This window comes from Clarias gariepinus, chromosome 22 (genome assembly GCF_024256425.1).
Source record: "Clarias gariepinus isolate MV-2021 ecotype Netherlands chromosome 22, CGAR_prim_01v2, whole genome shotgun sequence".
Lineage (NCBI taxonomy): Eukaryota > Metazoa > Chordata > Actinopteri > Siluriformes > Clariidae > Clarias > Clarias gariepinus.
The window spans coordinates 22,332,317-22,346,852 of record NC_071121.1 but is presented as its reverse complement, the minus strand read 5'-3'; the positions used below and the strand labels follow the sequence as shown (position 1 = coordinate 22,346,852).

Genomic DNA, 14,536 nt, shown 5'->3' with positions numbered 1-14,536 from the left:
TTCTGACTTTACTGTAAGCTTGATTCATGACATGAGGCAGGAGATCATATAAAAAACATCTGCTGCATCTGTGCAGGGCAAATTCCAAGGGCTGGATCTGAACGAGGAGCTGTTTGTAGGCGGCTATCCAAACTACAGCATGATCGCCAAAACGGCAGAGCTTAAAAGTGGCTTTGTTGGTGAGGAAGAAATCGACTATCTATTTGTTTCACTGTTTTATATATATCGCATATCCAGTGCATGCGCAGCAGATCCACGTTATAGATGTTACAGTCATTTCTGTGCTATTGACCTTTTTCAACTTTCCTCACGCTACTGTAACTCCATAACCCATTTTTTTAGGCTGCATCAGTCAGCTGATTATCCAAGGGGATGAAGTTATTTTCAAGGATCTGAAAAAGAATTCGACTGGAGTGACTAACTGCCCCACTTGCAAGGATGACCCATGCCAGGTTTGATGAAACTCAAGATTTAAATTGTTTTCTGAATCAATAATTTAAACCACAGACAGGCTGCTATAAAAAATATACTGCGTGTTTTGGTATTGCTTTTAACGGTAACTTGATGTGTTCGCTTTAGTATATGTAGGTGAGCCATACAGCTGTTTGTCAGGAATATGGCATTTAAGGGCATAAGGTTCCAATAAAATAAAGAATGATCGCCGTGGTGTTTTGTAGGTTTAGGGGGCGGAGATATACATGATGTTAACCCATGTGTTCAGGTAGCGGCGTGTGCGGATGTGATCACATAATGCAGGTGTCACCAGCGATAACCAGTAGGGGGCACATTGGAGAATTCAGTCAAAGTTTTGCATAAAATATACAAACATTGCAACACCCAAGGACCTTAGTTTCTACAGTATGTAAACCTATAAGCAATGATGTTTATGGTGTTTACAGATGACATTGTGCTCTGTAGCGAGAGCAGGGAACAGGTGGAGTAAAATCTAGAGAGAGGAGGTATGCTCTGGAAAGCAGAGGAATGAAGGTTAGCCACTGCAAGACGGAATACATGTGTGTGCATGTGAGAACCCCCGAGAGAAACGGTGAGAATACAGGGAGCAGAGGTAAAGAAGGTGCAGGACTTAGGGTTAACAGTCCAGAACAACAGAGATTGTAGCAAGGAGGTGAAGAGGCAGGCACAGGCAGGTTGGAATGGGTGGAGAAAAGTGTCAGGTGTGTTGTGCGATGAAAGAGTATCAGCGAGAATGAAAGGAAAGGTGTACAGGACAGTGGTGAGACCAGCGATGCTCTACGGCTTAGAGACAGTGGCACTGAAAGAAAAGACAGGAGGCAGAGTTGGAGGTAGCAGAGCTGAAGATGTTCAGGTTCTCTTTGGGAGTGACAAGGATGGATAGGATCAAGAATAAGTTCATCAGAGGGACAACCCATGTTAGATGTTTTGGAGATAAAGTCAGAGAGGCCAGATTGAGGTGGTTTGGAGATGTTCAGAGGAGAGATATATATCGGTAGAAGGATGCTGAGGTTGGAACTGCCAGGCAGGAGGTCTAGAGGAAGACCAAAGAGGAGATTAATGGATGCAGTGAGAGAGGACATGAAGTTAGTTGGTGTGAGAGAAGAGGAAGCAAAGGATAGGGTTAGATGGAGGCAGATGATTCGCTGTGGCGACCCCTGAAAGGGAACAGCCGAAAGACAAAGAAGAAGATTAGGTCATCATGTTACTGAGAAACTTGACAACGCTGGCAAATCTGTGAGCATTATAAGGGCTGACACTGGAGACGCCTTTTAAATAAAAAAACAAGTTCTAGTTTGGCTTGCAGTATGTTGCTACACTGAGGTTGTGTTTTGTGGTACAGCACGGCGGATCATGTAAAGAATCAGTGGAAAGTCTGTACAAGTGCACCTGCCCGAAAGGATACACCGGAAGCAACTGCCAGCACCGCTTATCCGAACACTGCCATCCAGGTCAGGCACAGAGAATGTAGAGTTGAAAGATGGACAATACCATAGTACAGTTCTTAAAATTTGCATCATGTTATAATTTTCCTTCTCTCAACCATGGGTAGTTGTAGCATCTCATTTCCTGTATGTTGTGTGTTGCGTCCTCAGAGGCATGTGGCCCTGATGCCACCTGCATTAACCGGCCCAACGGTTTTGGCTACGACTGCCGCTGCCACCTCGGCAAATACGGACACAAATGCATGGACGGTAAGGATGGACGATGTGTTTTGTTTCTATATTTATGCAGTACATACTCTGTAAGGAAATTCTGGTGGGAGTCATACTAACGCCTGCACCTTTAGGCACGCTGGTGACGACGCCGCTGTTCAACACTGACGATTCGTATATCGCATACCCTCCTCTCACAAACATTCATGACGACCTGCGTATCGACATCGAGTTCAAACCCATGGACGAAGATGGTTTGATATTCTTCATTGGCGGGCAGAAGATGAAGGTGGAGGACTTTGTCACTCTCTCGCTTGTGGACGGACATGTGGAGTTTCGATATGAGCTCGGCACAGGTAGGGGTCTAGTTTGTTTGTTTTGGGCTTATATATTTGGTGTTTATTAATCTCTGGTTCATATTTGTGCCTGACCTTCTTGTAGGCCAGGCCTTGCTGCGGAGTCAGGAGCAGGTATCTGTAGGTCAGTGGCACCATGTGACAGCAGAACGCTCTAAACAGGACGGCATTCTGAGGCTAGACGATGGGCCCGAGGTCAAGAGGTCATCTCCCGGGAAGGCTAAGGGTCTCAATGTCCACACGTCCATGTTCCTGGGTGGCGTGCCGAATAAGGATATCCTGCCCAAACCTGCCAACGTCAGCATGTTCTACGACGGCTGCATCGGAGAGGTTCTTCTGTCGACTATTATATGTCTACTTTTACAACATTATATTTTTAGCATTTGAACTCTTTTTGCCTTAAATAAGACTTTCACATCTTTGATCTGCAGGTGTCTATCAATGGAAAGAAGATCGATCTGTCCTACACTTTCACAGAGAGCAGGGCCATCCGTCAGTGCATTGACGCCAGCCCGTGTGACCGCAGGCCGTGTCAGTATGGTGGCACCTGCATGCCCAGCGCTGAGTACGAGTTTCAGTGCCTCTGCAGAGACGGCTATGACGGTGAGCCAAATGTGGACGTGGTTTTACAATCATGTTGCTATGAGAAAGAAAAACAACAAGAAAAAATTGTAACACTGTTTTAATACAAGTTTATACTCAGGTTCATAAATATTGGAACGATGCTAGATTTTGGGCATTTGGCCTCTCTACGTCACCGTACAGAATTTGATATAAACCACTCATGCTGCATACAACTGCTTGTCCGCTATTTGTTCCATTATTTATGAATGGACCACCACTAAAAATGGGAGTGAAAGTGGCGGCAATAGCTGAACATTTAATGGCAGACTTTTTACATTTAATTCTATGAGTTTGACAAAAGTGTGCCACTAAACGTTCAGGTATTGCCTGAACTTATCGTTGTTCCAATATTTATGAAACTGGCTCTACAGTATGTGTGAATGTGTCAAGGGCTAAATATACTGAAATTAAAATATTACACATTACACTTTTGCATTCATTAGAAAAGAATACTGATCTCATTTTGGAGATTTTATTGAAGGCGCACTTTGCCATTTATGGGATTGTTGGGCAGGGTCGCTCACTAGTTGCTGATCAGAAGGCTCCAGGTTCAAATCCCCAGCACTACCAAGTGACCAGAGTTGCAACCTTAAGCAAGGTCTAGATGTAATCTTACATCTGGATACATCTGCCAAATTCCATAAATATAATGTAAATATGCTATGTGCAAGGGGAAAAAAACTTAAAAAACTAAAAAAAAAAAACCTACTGTATATAAGAAATATAAAATGGAAATGGTTGTATTGTAGGGGAGCGCTGTGAGCTGGTGAGGGACACTTGTTTGGACTCGTCTCAGTGCCACAACGGAGGCAGCTGCGTGAGCGGTCACTGCGTGTGTGCTGCAGGTTACGCGGGCCTCTTCTGCAGGGAAGGTGAGTTTTGTCTCTCTGTTCTGTAACACACTGCCGTATAAGCCTGTGCGTATCCAGTGTAATACATTAGGCCGTGCCCGGCCTAGACGTACTGCCAAAGGTCTTTTAAAATGAGCAGAATGACCAAAGAGCTTTAATTCACTTTAGAGAAGCCTTTTACTGTATGTAGAAAGCCTGCTATTGATAGAACTAATAATCCCGGCACTCACAGCTTTGAGATGATTAAAACTGGTCAGTTGGTTGAAGATGAACTTTTCCCCTCTGACATACTGTACGAGCTTCGCAGTCAGCTGAAACAAGACTCAGAGCTCCTAGAGGTAAAAGCTCCTAACTTCAGCCCTAATGCCTAACTGTGTGTCTCACCCATGCGCTCTCGTGGCTGTTATCCTACACACACAGGGCAGGAGACCAACGTCATCGAGGCGCCGTGGAATTTGGAGGGCAGCGGGGTGAACGGTACGGTATCCGTCCTGTCTGCCTGAGCCGACACTAACCAGATGAACTCTCCCCCCTAACACCCCAAACCTGCAACTCCACAGCTGAAAAACAACAACAGAAAAAAACAAGCTATAGACGCACATCATTTTAGGTGTACATGAGCAAACAGTTCTTCTGATTCTTCAGTTTCCTCGAATCAATTTCTTAGTAGTTTTCCGAGAAACGTCTAGCAAAAGCCGCGGTCCTGTTAACCCAGTTTTCTCATTGACGACTCGTGCATGTGCCCCAAAAACACACAACAGTTGCTTGACTTTCTCTTAGAAACTGCTAATAAGTGCTCGTCATGTAACCCGAGCCCTAAAATCATGTGTGTCTAAAAACAAATTAAACAACAAATATGTAACATGAATCTTAACAAAGATTTTAGTCGATGAGAATCGACTAAAATGGATTCAAGGAGGTGAAAGGGATTTGTATGTTTTTGAGGTTTAACACCGGAATATTTCCCTTTAAGTGCTTGCTTATTCTTCCATAAAATTTCATCATCAAATTTAATTTGGTTGCTTTACATTAAGACTCCCTTAATGTATGTGAGACATCAGCTAACGTCAACATAGCAGCTTTAATACGGCATCATTAACATTAATAGAGGATTAAGTTATGGATTAATTAGGACACCAAATAATAAACACCATAAATTAATAAATAGTCTTGTAGAAGATTTAGAAACAAAATGAAAATGCAAGTTTTAATATTTACCCCCGGTGACCTGATTACAGTAATATTTCAACATTTCGTAAAAATATCTTAAACTTAAATGTTGTTATTTATATGCCATTCCATTAAATAATAATCAGTTAATTTGATAATCACTATTTATGATCTGAAACTTAAATTTCAATTTAACATAAAGCATTTTCTCTGGGAACTGTATACTCTGTATTACTGTATGTGTAATCAGAGTATGCAATGCCACCCATTACGGGCGCAACCTAGCACACACACTCATCCACACACTCGAGACTGTTTGGAAATGCCAATCAGCCCAAAATCTTTGGACTGTGCCTGACACCTGGCGTACCCGGAAGAATCCAACCAAAGAGACCACTTCAGCCATACATAGAGCCTGGAGGCGAGAGTGATACTGTGACTAGGGGTAGCGCCAACAGGGGGTGGTGTCAGAGTAGTTCATGGTTAAAATGTATAGTGATATAACTACTGTATAAGTCTCTCTGGATCAGGGTAATGCTGTAAATGCTACCAGTAAGCGCCCATGCAACCAAGGGCTCCAGGAACCCAACCGTGGCGACCTGGTGGTGCCTCAAACCTCTCTGACCTGCCAATGAGCTCAACCTCAACAAATAATGTTAATTAAGGGATCCTTGATGTAAAGCATTCCCATACATTTTAACAAGGGGAATCCAAACGTTTCGTTTTAACATTGTATTCTGCAGTTTATTTCAAATTGATTAATCATATACAGTTTAAACGCTGTAGGATTCCCCTTTTTCATTCCATACAATCATCCAAATGATCCGTTACTAACTACTAAAAATCAAGCACTAAATTAAAACCCAAAAACAGGTGGGTCTAAGCTCAAAAAGTGTGATGAACGACACGGGGTCTTGGTAATCATTCAACTGCCTTGAACATGGACTTATACTGTTCGGAGTATGTGTCTGTAGGAAATGCCTGGCCTTGTGATTGTCCTATGCCATATTTGTGTGTGTGTGTGTGTGTGTGTGTGTGTTGTTGATTCTGTTTGGCGTCATACGCGTCATCCTAACTACCGTCTTCTCTCCTGTGGAAATTTTAACTGTTTTGTGTGTGTGTGTGTGTGTGTAATGTGCTTTCCCTTGTTGTCTTGTTGATTAGTCAGAATCAAAATGTATTTATTTATTTATAAGGACAGAAATGTGACCTGCTAACAACACTCTTTACATCATACTGTACACACGCAGTATCTTAATAAGCTGCTCCAATCCGATCAAATCCAAAAGAGCATAACACACATACAGGAATGTATAACACACATACAGGGATGTATAACACACATACAGTAATTGGGTCGTTCACTGTATGTTGTGTTGCGTAGATAAATCGTTGCCTTTATAGTGTGGACACGTCATCTGAATTCACAGTGTGGGACATAAGGTATGTATATATCCATGCGATAAAACATATAGTGGTGTGATATTACAGGAAAATGATCACAGATACAGTAGAGCTGATTTCGATACACACTTTTAAAATTATATAATCATTTAAATGCTCTGTTAAAAATTGATGAACGCCATGAACTTATCTTTAGCACTAACCAAACACAAACCACTTGCATCTCCTGCAAGTACTTGTATTGCACGAGAGTATTGTTTTTTTCTTCTTTTAAGTTTATGGCTGGGTTGGTGCAATATGCATTAGCCAGTTAGCCTAATCTGCATATCTTTGGACGTTTGGCAGATAAATGCAGATAAAGCTAACTGGCATTTCCAAATTGCCTGTAGTGTGTGGATGAGCTTGGAAGTGTGTGTACAGTATGTGTGTGTGCCCTGCCATAGATCGGCACCCCTGGGTTAGGCTTCAGGCTTCCCTGTGTCCCTGTATACAGGACCAAGCACTATAGACGATGAGTAAGTGAGTGAGGGTGGAACTTACAGAAAGTCCTGAAAGGCTATAAAACATCATGAAACATTTAAGTTTAAACAAAAAAGAGAAAGTGAAATGAAACTGAATGTTGTTCATGTACAGATTCAGTACTAGGAGTCAGTATTAATAGTATGGATATTAAAATTAGGGGAAAAACATACTGTACAATAAGAGATTTCATTTCCTTTATTTCACTTACAGTACAATTTTAGGTTCATTTGTTTATTTTAAAGACATTCATCAAAAACATTTTTGGATATACAATCATAATCCTCTTGAGCCAGCGCTCATTTCTTCACATTGAATTAAATGAATTGATGTAGATTAAATGAAGAAATGGCAACAAATGCTTTACTGTGACAGCCTGCAAAGTGGCTAAAAATACAATTTAAAAATTGGCTGTTTATACAGTATAATAACCTGAGCAGCAGCCTCGTTTCCCCTCTCGTCTGTTCCAACCACTCAGCATTCAGCATCACCAGTATACTAATCACCGACCTGATCATCCGTCATCATCTACGGTACACATCATCTCACTCTTTCTTGAGATAGATGGCTTTTATGCTTGAAAGCTACACTGTGTGGCCTAACCCACAAAAACATTCCTCTGGAACTGGTCAGGTGCAGGACTGGACTGAAAATTATTATTATAAAGTTATTATAAAGGTACGGGGAACGACCCATCACTATCCCATCACATTAAAATGAATCCATTAATAAATCATTCCAATCAATAAACCTGCCTTCATCTTTCTTTATGTGTTCATTACCCTGTTCATCTTTGGCTCTTCCCGTCCCCATCCACAGGATGGCAGCGCATCCGCAGTCTAGCCTGGAGCCTCTCTGTGCTGTGCATCATCTAAACCTTGTGCCTCTGTTACAGATTCCCCGGTACAATACGCTGCATTTTTCCACGATGACGGCTACCTCGGCCTTCCCAAACAAATGTTTCCACGCAGGTCAGGAGATCATACTAGTAGGAGCTATAGTTATAACTACAATGGATCGAGTTCCACCTCACATTTGTATTTTCATTTCTTTCAGTGCGCCTGAGGCACCCGAGACTATCGAGCTGGAGATAAACACGCTCTCTTCGGACGGCCTCATTCTGTGGCAGGGGGTGGTAGGTTCTAATATGCTGATAAATGCACTGTACATACACGATACATACACTGTATGATGAACATTATCCAAACATCCAACTTCCTTAAATCCTATGAAGTAGGAAAGTTTTAAATGAAATTAGAAGAATTAGAAGCCATTAAGGATATATCTCATAATGGAATTATACTATATATATATATATATATATATATATATATATAGAGTCAGCCAAAAAGTTCCTCAAATTGAATTATTGCAGTAATATGTAGTTCTAGATCTCAGTAGATGCACTTTGTATGTATCTATTTGTATATATACAAACTGGGAATCGTGATAACATTTCTCATGAATGAAGGTGCCATTAAAATAGTTCCTGGGAGGCTAGCATTTCAGACATGAAGCATTAGTGTATAATGAAACAGATAAGTGAATCAGTGTAGCAGGGGACTATATAGAGAAATAAGGAGAGTTTTTACTCTCATAAACGTGTTCTGTTATTCTGCGCAGGTAAAAGTCCTGGTTTGACTTGAACGCCTAGACTAAAGAAGCAAACTTTATTTTTTAAAAATAATGCATATTCTAATTCAGCACAATGTTGAGTCTGTACCATTTCAGATTCTTTTCTGAGCTAAAAGAAAAGCTTTTAGAAATTACATGGCTAGGATATTTCATTTAAAGTGACTTTTGTCCTGTGATAGAATCCTGGCTTTAGACTTTGTTTTTTTACCTCCAAAAACTACAATATAAAGTACATGTATTAACACACAACTCGTGCTGCTTAACAGAGAGCAAAAAAAAAAAAAACTTGTTTAAAATGTCCTGTATAATATTCTTATAGTCTGCGAAGGGAGTCGATTTTTCCCAGCTTTTCATCTTAGAGTTTTATGATTCGGAGAATTGTCAGACTGGTTTAATAACCTGCGACTTGCTTTTTTATGACCTGCATCGCTATTTAACAGCATGTGACACACCGAGCTGTTAGCGTTTCCCACTCACTATAATTTCTGCATTTATCAGATTCATAACCACTCGTGCAGTGAGCTCAAACTCATGGACTCATCGTGTTTTCTGTGTGTGTGTACGTGTGTGTGGATGCTTGAATGCACTGCATGCTAACATGCTCCCCTAACCTACCCCGGGCAATGTCCTCAGGAGCCCGAAGCCGCCCTGAAACTGCACAAATCGCATGCTCGTAACGAGGCATCGGCTCATCAGCAGACACGCAATCAAGTAGGTTCCTCCGGGTGTTTACTGCAGACGTTGGAATGAGTGAACTTGGCACGCAGCTTAAAATTTTGGTATACAGCATATCATATTCATTAATGTTTATAACACAGGGGCTCTGAAAGGGCAACGGTTCTCAGGGACACGCACCACCTTATAACCGTGTGCACTATTAAAAGTCCCGGCTTGACTTGAACGCTTCTAGTATTTTGTATGTTAGATGTTCCACGGCATTGAATGTAACCATAAAATGATGAACAATTACAGTCAGTCATACTTTAAGGAATAAAAAGGCAAACTGATTTAGTAACAAATAATTAAAACATCTCAGGACATGCATGAGAATAATATATGCAATAATTAAGATAATAATATATGCAATAATAAATAGTATCCAGTAATTCTGTCATGCTCTAAGTTTTTTTTCTTCAACAGGCTGTATTTTATTAGCTCCCTAATAAATGATTGCTTGGCTTTTGCATGGATTTTTATGCCTCAAGAACATTTTAGAATGAAAAAAGTTGATTTAGATCAAATTCAAATTTTATTTGTCACCCTCGATCTAAAAATGTTTAAAGAAAATAGAGTATTCTAAATAAAGAATATGAAATAAGAAATATAATAATAACAATTACAGTATAGAAAATATAGAAAAAATTTGGCTATAGTAAAAAAAAAATAGAATAAAAAATAGGAATAAAATAGAATTTAAATGAAATTAACATTATTTTTCATTATAGTACGTTAATGCTAATACGTAATTTTATTAATAAGTAATGTAAATCGTTTAACATGACCTTATGACCTGCCTCTGGAAACAAGTCGGTCATTCTGCACTGTATCATTGTTTACAGGAATCAGGAGACAAGGGAAAAGGCAAGGACTTCATAAGCGTTGGCTTACAAAACGGACATGTGGTGTTCAGGTGAGCCACCGAGTCGTTCGTGCATCACACAGAACGTAAAGTGTTTGTTTAAAGAATGGATCTGACTTGGCTCACAATTAGAGCAAGGATATGTTATTACACTGTACTGAGCAGTGTTAAACCTGCTGTGCTGTGAAATGCTGTATTCTGATAAGTCATATTAGTAAAAAACTATTTGCAACTTTGGTCTACTTTAAAGGACCTACTTCGGCCTGGTCTGGTCTACTCCGGCCCCCCCTGACTGGTGTGGTGGCGTTGGTCTGGGAGCCCCCTGGTGACAGGGGAATCGGATACGACTAAATTAGTCCCCCCAAAAAAAGATTTAAAAAAATCGTTTAAACCATGACCAGTACAAAAACAAAAACAAAAGCAAAGAATTTCACCATTGTTTTTGGGTTCTTCTTTAATTGCACAATTTAATGTCCCATAGTTACCAGCTGGGAAGTGGAGAGGCAGAAATCCTCTCAAAGGAACGCATTAATGATGGACGCTGGCACAAACTCACTGCAGTCAGGTACCTTTTCTTTTCAAGTTTCCATGAAATTGTTGAGCAGGTCCCATGTTTTCTATTTATTTCTACAGCAATGTGTAAAGCAGAGACTCAAAGACATAAGCGAAACCTTTTTCTGTTACTATTTTTAGTACGTACATTTTCAGGACTTATTTTTAGCTTTATGGTGGCTAGACAGTGTTACTGGATAGGACAAACAAGATTAAGCCTGGATTAAAGTTTCTCTCTGTCTTTATAAAGATTTATAAAGATCTTAAGGTTAAAACTAACCGATTATGTCCTGAAATGTACTGCAGGCATGACGTCAACGTCAACGCAGATGACAGAAGTATTTTTCTGAAGTTGAGAATTTGATCTGTAGCTAAAAGTTTGATTGTTGATTTGTTTGTATGTGTTTTATATAATGGTTAAGACCCAGTGCTTCTGTTGTAAGCAGGACAGGAAAGCAGGGCTACATCCAGGTAGATGACAGGACGCCTCAGCACGGACAGTCCCCCGGCAGGAGTGTCATGGTAAACACCAAAGGCAGCATCTACCTGGGTATGACTCTCCTTACATTCCCAGTTTTCTTAATGTATTTTGCCGATTAGAATTGCGATCATACACCGATCAGCCTTAACATTACCACCACTGACAGGTAACTGGGCAACACTACTGGTGTCAGTACCAAGGCTCACCCATGCCCATGGGGAGCAAAGGCCAGATCATCCAATCCAATCCCACAGAAAAACCGATGCAGGCCACGTCGCCTAAAAAAGTCAATGATAAAAAGGCACCAAAACACCACGGTACACCACAGCCCGCCCCGGACAGGACCTGGAGGCAAAGAACCCAACCAACACAACCTTCAAACGCTTCAGATCCCAATCAGACGAAGCACCTATTAGATGCTCTGAAAGAGCAAGTCCGATCCATGAAGGCATCCAGAGGAGTAACCCACATCACCCGAAGGAGCCACTGCCGATGTCCTGGTGTCAGGCACCAGGAGGCCCAGCAGAACCATACCCTATGGGGACAGAACCACCCTAGTGGCACAAGGGGAACCCAAAACCAACATGATTAAATATTAATGGTTTTATTCTCATGGTTGATCAGTGTTTTACTGAGACTTGGGTTGCATGAATCATGATTCTTGTCTTTGAGGAAGCGTATATCAACCTCCTAACCATGTCAATCTATGCAGGGGAATAAAGTCTGGTGGGAATTGCTAAGGGACCAAATCCGTAGAGGAACGACTCTGGGAGGGGCAATAGGGTGCTGATTTGCTCAATTGATATTTAATGCTCAAACATTGGTGTATAATTTGGAAGATTCTTTGACACCTCTGGTTTATAATATTTGTTATTCGAAAATCTATCCTGAGAGCTATTACATTTAAATAAGTGGTATTTATAATGAAAGTAATTTAATACAATAATATAAAACAGAAGCATAAAAAAAACATGGCAATGGTTATTGCATCATAAAATTCATGAACCAATCAGGTTTCATTATGCACATTAAAGTCATGCATGTAGGTCTTTAAAAGTTTTAAGCAAATTATATCATGTTACATTTATGTGTGTGTGTGTGTTGGTGTGATGTGTCCAGGTGGAGCCCCAGACATGGCTGCTCTCACTGGTGGGAAGTTCTCCTCAGGCATCACAGGTTGCGTGAGGAACCTGTCTCTGCTTAACGCCCGGCCGGGAGAACAGGCGTCGCAGCCCATCGACCTGCAGCACCACACTGGAGACGGCAAAAACGTGCAGCGCTGCTCATCGTAGACGAACGCGCTGCAGCGCCACCTAGAGACTGAGAAAATACTCACACACACTGCAGGAGAGACACGGGTCTCAGACACCTAAAGGACTGCAGATGCATTTCACTTGCATTTTACACACACACACACACATGCATACAAATACAAAAGACTGTTCTTACAAACGTACAGGATTGCATTTCACTTCCATTTTAACCTTCGTACACACACGTACCGCAAGAGCCATACAGGGGTCTCTGAGACAGCCAAAGTGTTTTTGCTTTGTGTTTAACCTACACACTCACACACACTGATATATTCTCTTGGTGCCTTACTGCTGCCAAAAATCTTTTTTTTTTTTATCTCTGTGCTGCATAAACCAAAAGAGGGAGAGAGTAAATGCTACATCTTTCATTAAATGTCGGATAATGAAGGACGATTACATGGGAAATCAGTTTACATAGTCCTGCAGTAGTTTTTTTTTTGGCATGAGAGAGAGTGGGAATTTCTAAAAAAGACAAAAAAAAAAATACATGACATGGTTTCACTGATGGCTCGGATCCTACGTGGTCGGAAATGATGTTTTTACAGCACTGAATTTTTATTTATATGCATATAAATATATGGATCTATATTAAATATTTGTGTCGGGAAGGACGCTAATTAACCCTAGCCTGTTTTTTGTTTTTTTCCTCAAGTTTTTTTTTCCCTCTAGGTCCTAATAATGTGTGTCTAAGGCTTGTGCGCTGAGCTGTGTTTAATACTTGAAGACTCTGCAGCCTTTCGTTTCTTCTCTGTTCTTTCTAAGACGGTTTAGACACTTATAGAACACAGGGACAAGGGGAGGGGGAGTTGGAAGTGTGGGGGGAGGGGGGGGGGGGGGGGTTCTGTACACTGGGAAGGTCCTTGCTCCAAATACACTCCACATCTCAGGTGACGACGAAGCAAAAGACGAGAGAAGCATCGGACGCTCAAACCAGCGGTCTTTCTTTTCTTTTTTTAGGGGAGAGTTTTTTTTTATATGCAGGGTATATTTAAGAGAAACCATCAACCTTCCATACGTTAACCTCTAAATTACTGGTGTATATGAAAAACCCAATGGTGCTAAACACATTACAAGCACATACTCTTCTGTCTTCTGCCAATGACTTGCCTCTGCGTTTCTAATGTAACATGTATTGTAAGTAGAAAAAAAAAACACAAGTTTGCAATAAAAGTATTTTTGCTTAATGCCAACCTAGAACTGAAGTATTGCAACAGTATTTATTTGTCCCGGAGATTAAAATGGGTCTATTTTTGGATTAAACAAACCCAAAAGAACAGCACATCTCAAGTTGTGACCACATACAGTATGGACTCGAGTGATGGAGCTAATGTTGAAGAACTGTTCGAGCCAGCATTCATACACCACTCTGACAGTGCTGGCATTTTTAGTGGCATTGTGACATACATATTAGCCATAACATTAAAACCACCTAGGTTTTGGGTCTCCCATTGATCTACAGAATGTTTACAGAGATGACACCATTGAAAAGAGCGACATTCTTTTCTACATTACTTTTGGTACAGCCCTCTACTCTCAGTTCTACAAAAAAAGAATTTGGCTTATCAGTATCATCTTATGCCAATCAACATGAAACTGATATAAGAGATGAGGGCAGGTTCTAAATTTTGCTTATACTACATACCTGCACATACAGTAATGACGTGTTCACAATGCAATTCAGTTTGTGTGTGTGTGTGTGTTTAGAACCTATAGCACGAGATCGTGTACCCAAAGGGTTACTAAGAATTACCATGCAGTGCAGGACATTTCAATCCCACATTGTCCTCGAAGGCTTGAATACAATAAACAAAAGCAATTGTATTACTAGAGCACAAAGATGATGGTTCAGATATTTTATTGAGATGCTGATCATTATCTGTATTATTTTGTCCAATAATTTAAACCATACTTGATCTGTCTTAC

At 40.7% G+C, this 14,536-nt stretch overlaps 1 protein-coding gene across 10 annotated transcripts in view; it reads left to right on the top strand.

The window, feature by feature from the left end:
* hspg2 (heparan sulfate proteoglycan 2) overlaps positions 1-13,437 on the top strand; it is a 111,576-nt gene extending 98,139 nt beyond the window's left edge. For 8 of the 10 annotated variants that reach the window (XM_053483095.1, XM_053483101.1, XM_053483099.1 and 5 more), the window contains 15 exons: positions 77-179; positions 343-452; positions 1,817-1,925; positions 2,070-2,168; positions 2,264-2,485; positions 2,571-2,815; positions 2,917-3,088; positions 3,859-3,981; positions 4,381-4,437; positions 7,949-8,024; positions 8,110-8,188; positions 10,248-10,318; positions 10,749-10,832; positions 11,266-11,369; positions 12,420-13,437. In XM_053483095.1, coding sequence (XP_053339070.1) covers positions 77-179; positions 343-452; positions 1,817-1,925; positions 2,070-2,168; positions 2,264-2,485; positions 2,571-2,815; positions 2,917-3,088; positions 3,859-3,981; positions 4,381-4,437; positions 7,949-8,024; positions 8,110-8,188; positions 10,248-10,318; positions 10,749-10,832; positions 11,266-11,369; positions 12,420-12,592 — 1,827 coding nt within the window. In that variant the 3' untranslated portion in view covers positions 12,593-13,437. Of the gene's footprint in view, positions 1-76; positions 180-342; positions 453-1,816; positions 1,926-2,069; positions 2,169-2,263; positions 2,486-2,570; positions 2,816-2,916; positions 3,089-3,858; positions 3,982-4,380; positions 4,438-7,948; positions 8,025-8,109; positions 8,189-9,321; positions 9,694-10,247; positions 10,319-10,748; positions 10,833-11,265; positions 11,370-12,419 lie in introns of those variants that run through there. The other 2 variants (XM_053483096.1, XM_053483100.1) reach the window with 2 other exon arrangements.
* The last annotated feature ends 1,099 nt before the right edge of the window (positions 13,438-14,536 follow it).